This window comes from Octopus bimaculoides, chromosome 23 (genome assembly GCF_001194135.2).
Source record: "Octopus bimaculoides isolate UCB-OBI-ISO-001 chromosome 23, ASM119413v2, whole genome shotgun sequence".
Classification (NCBI taxonomy): domain Eukaryota; kingdom Metazoa; phylum Mollusca; class Cephalopoda; order Octopoda; family Octopodidae; genus Octopus; species Octopus bimaculoides.
In genome coordinates, this window is record NC_069003.1 from 9,427,583 (window position 1) to 9,430,195 (window position 2,613).

The window sequence follows — 2,613 nt, forward strand, 5'->3', positions numbered from 1 at the left end:
ATATATATATATATATATATATATATATATATATACACACACATGCACACAAAGATACATACATATTAGGAACGACTGATGCCATCATGGAATCTGGATATTAAATGATGTTCATATATATATATATATATATGTGTGTGCATATATACATTTTGTATATATATTTATACAGTTATGCATGTATACACGCACATACATATGTATGTGTGTATATTGAGAGAGTGAGAGAGAGATACATATATACATATATGGAATATGTAATAATAAGCCTGTTTTGACAGATAAATACTTGTCTTGTACATTATTTATCATGTTATCTGTTTGTAAATAGTCGAGAAAATAAAAAAAAAATGGAGGGGAGGCAGGAAAAAAACCCCAAAACAAAGAAACAAATGTAAGGAAAAAAACAACGAAATATATATAAATTCAAAGCAAAAATGATTTTAAAAAATGATAGTGTGTTTTGGAGAACAAGTTCTTTGGCGGGGCTGATAAACATCAGAAACGGATTTCTGTGTGGTCCAAAGAAGGAAGAAGGCTGATATTTTTTTCATTTGTGTATCTCACCAATGAGTATGAAGGACTGAGATGCACTACTGATAAAATCCACTTACGATGAAACTTTCAAAATCCGACACAGTGGGAGGGTGGGCTCTGGCTATTTTGTTTATTGTTGTGCTTGCTTTTCAAGTAGGCAGGAAGTAGCTTAAGAATAAGGGGGAAGAAAAGAAAAAAAAACCAACAAAAAAACGGAAGAAAACCTCCAGGAAGGGTTAAGGATTATAGGAAAAAATTTAAATTGCTTGTAAATAACATAAATATTTGGAAGGTGTTTTTTTTTTCTTTTTTTATTTAGATGAAGGGAGATAGAATATTGGTTGTGGGGCTGGGCCGTTGTTGCTGATAAATTAAGAAAGGAAAAGTGGGGTTTTTGTAAACACAGAAATTGCAGGACTGCTTTTAGGATTTTTGTTGGAAACAGTTATTTGTTTTCTGTAAATGGGATTTTAGTTTTATTCATAAAATGGTGAACGCAGGCCAGGCCAGGCATGGCTGTGTGGTTGAGAAATTTGCTTTGCAGCCGGATGGTATCAGGCTTGATTTCACTCTATGGCACCTTGGGCAAGAGTCTTCTTCTTCTTCTTCTGTGGTCCTGGGTCAACCAGTGTCTCATGATTGAATTTGATTCATAGAAACTGAAAGAAGTTCATCGCGTGTGTGTGTGGGGGGGGATATAGATTATCATGTGATCGTCCAGACCATCGAATTAATCAAGCATTGTCTCATATCTTTGAGATTTCAATGATGTGGTTGTACATTTTTCAAATTACATTGTAAGATATGTGTGAGAGGCCTGATCTGGCCAGTTTGAACATAAAACAGGTAGAATATTTTGGCTGCATATGGCCGGTTTAAATGCTAAAGGGTCAAGATGTTTCTTGTACTTGTCATGCAAAATATCCTTTTTTTCTTTGTTCTTTTTTTTTGTATTTTTGTTTGTTTTGTTTTGTTACTTACTGTTCCACCTGGAATTACACTAATTTAATTTTTTTTTTCTCATTTTAGGTAAGTTTACTTAAAGAGAACCAACCTTTTGAATTCCACTTACTGTATCTGGTAAAAAAAACTGGGTGATGTATTCTGTTATAATTCAAATTTTGTACGGATCACCTACGCATACATACACAAATGCATGCACGCTAACATGTATCCAAATGCAAATGCACCCTGTGGTGGTAAGTTTTTTCCTGCTTTTATATTTTTTTTTGTGAAGTATTATATTATTTTTTAGTTTTCTGACCAGAGCTAATTACACATAATGCTATACGTTAGTATGTTGGTACAATACTGGGTACTTTGTCATGTATACATGAGCAGACTTGTGGTACCTCTGCTGGATCAACAGTCTAATGGTACCTAATGCTGGAACACTAGTCTTTTTTGTAAAAGAAGTGTCAAGTATTCATTTATTTGTGCTGTTGTTATTCGGCCTCAAGTCAGATGACCAACAGCCTTCCAATTATGACCAGCCCTTCGTTTTGTATATCTGGTAGCTAATGCTACCAGTCATTGTATGATGACTGGAATAGCATAAGAGAGACAATCTCTCTTGTCAACTCACAGCGCACTCTGTTCGGTTTCTGTGACCGAAGAGGAGATAACCATTCCGAAATGCTAGCATCTCACAGTCTGGATAGGTGGCACTGCAAGCTGATTGAGATGTGATTACATCATTTGTCTACAGTGAGAGATTTTCTCCATGGCAAAACACAATAAATGGCTTCCTTACAGGTTTGAATGTGCCACTGGCTTATTCAAACTGGTAATAACATTGTATCTTTAAACATCACTGCTTTGTGCGCCCACCCCAAAATTTGTCCACTGTATCTGTTGCTTTTCAAGATAGATCGATCGATAGATAGATAATTTCTTTTTAAATGAAGGAAACGTTATGGACCCCAGATTAATGTAAGTTTTTTTTATACAAACTGCATCAAGAAGAGAAAGAAAGAGAGAGTGAGTGACAGAGAACAAGGGGAGAAAGAGGGTAAGACTGGATTGTCAAGGCTGGAACATTTTTGATCTTGTGTGTGTGTGTGTGTGTGTGTGTGT

The 2,613-nt window shown here is 35.2% G+C and overlaps 1 protein-coding gene across 3 annotated transcripts in view; it reads left to right on the forward strand.

Annotated features, from left to right (window-relative positions):
- The window catches only part of LOC106867259 (exostosin-1), a 243,698-nt gene that overhangs the window by 167,565 nt on the left and 73,520 nt on the right, over positions 1-2,613 (forward strand). Inside the window, exon 2 of one of the 3 annotated variants that reach the window (XM_052976135.1) lies at positions 1,567-1,585. The exons of 1 other annotated variant lie outside the window; for it this stretch is intronic. In XM_052976135.1, coding sequence (XP_052832095.1) covers positions 1,567-1,570 — 4 coding nt within the window. In that variant the 3' untranslated portion in view covers positions 1,571-1,585. Of the gene's footprint in view, positions 1-1,484; positions 1,737-2,613 lie in introns of those variants that run through there. One more of the 3 variants, XR_008266666.1, reaches the window with a different exon arrangement.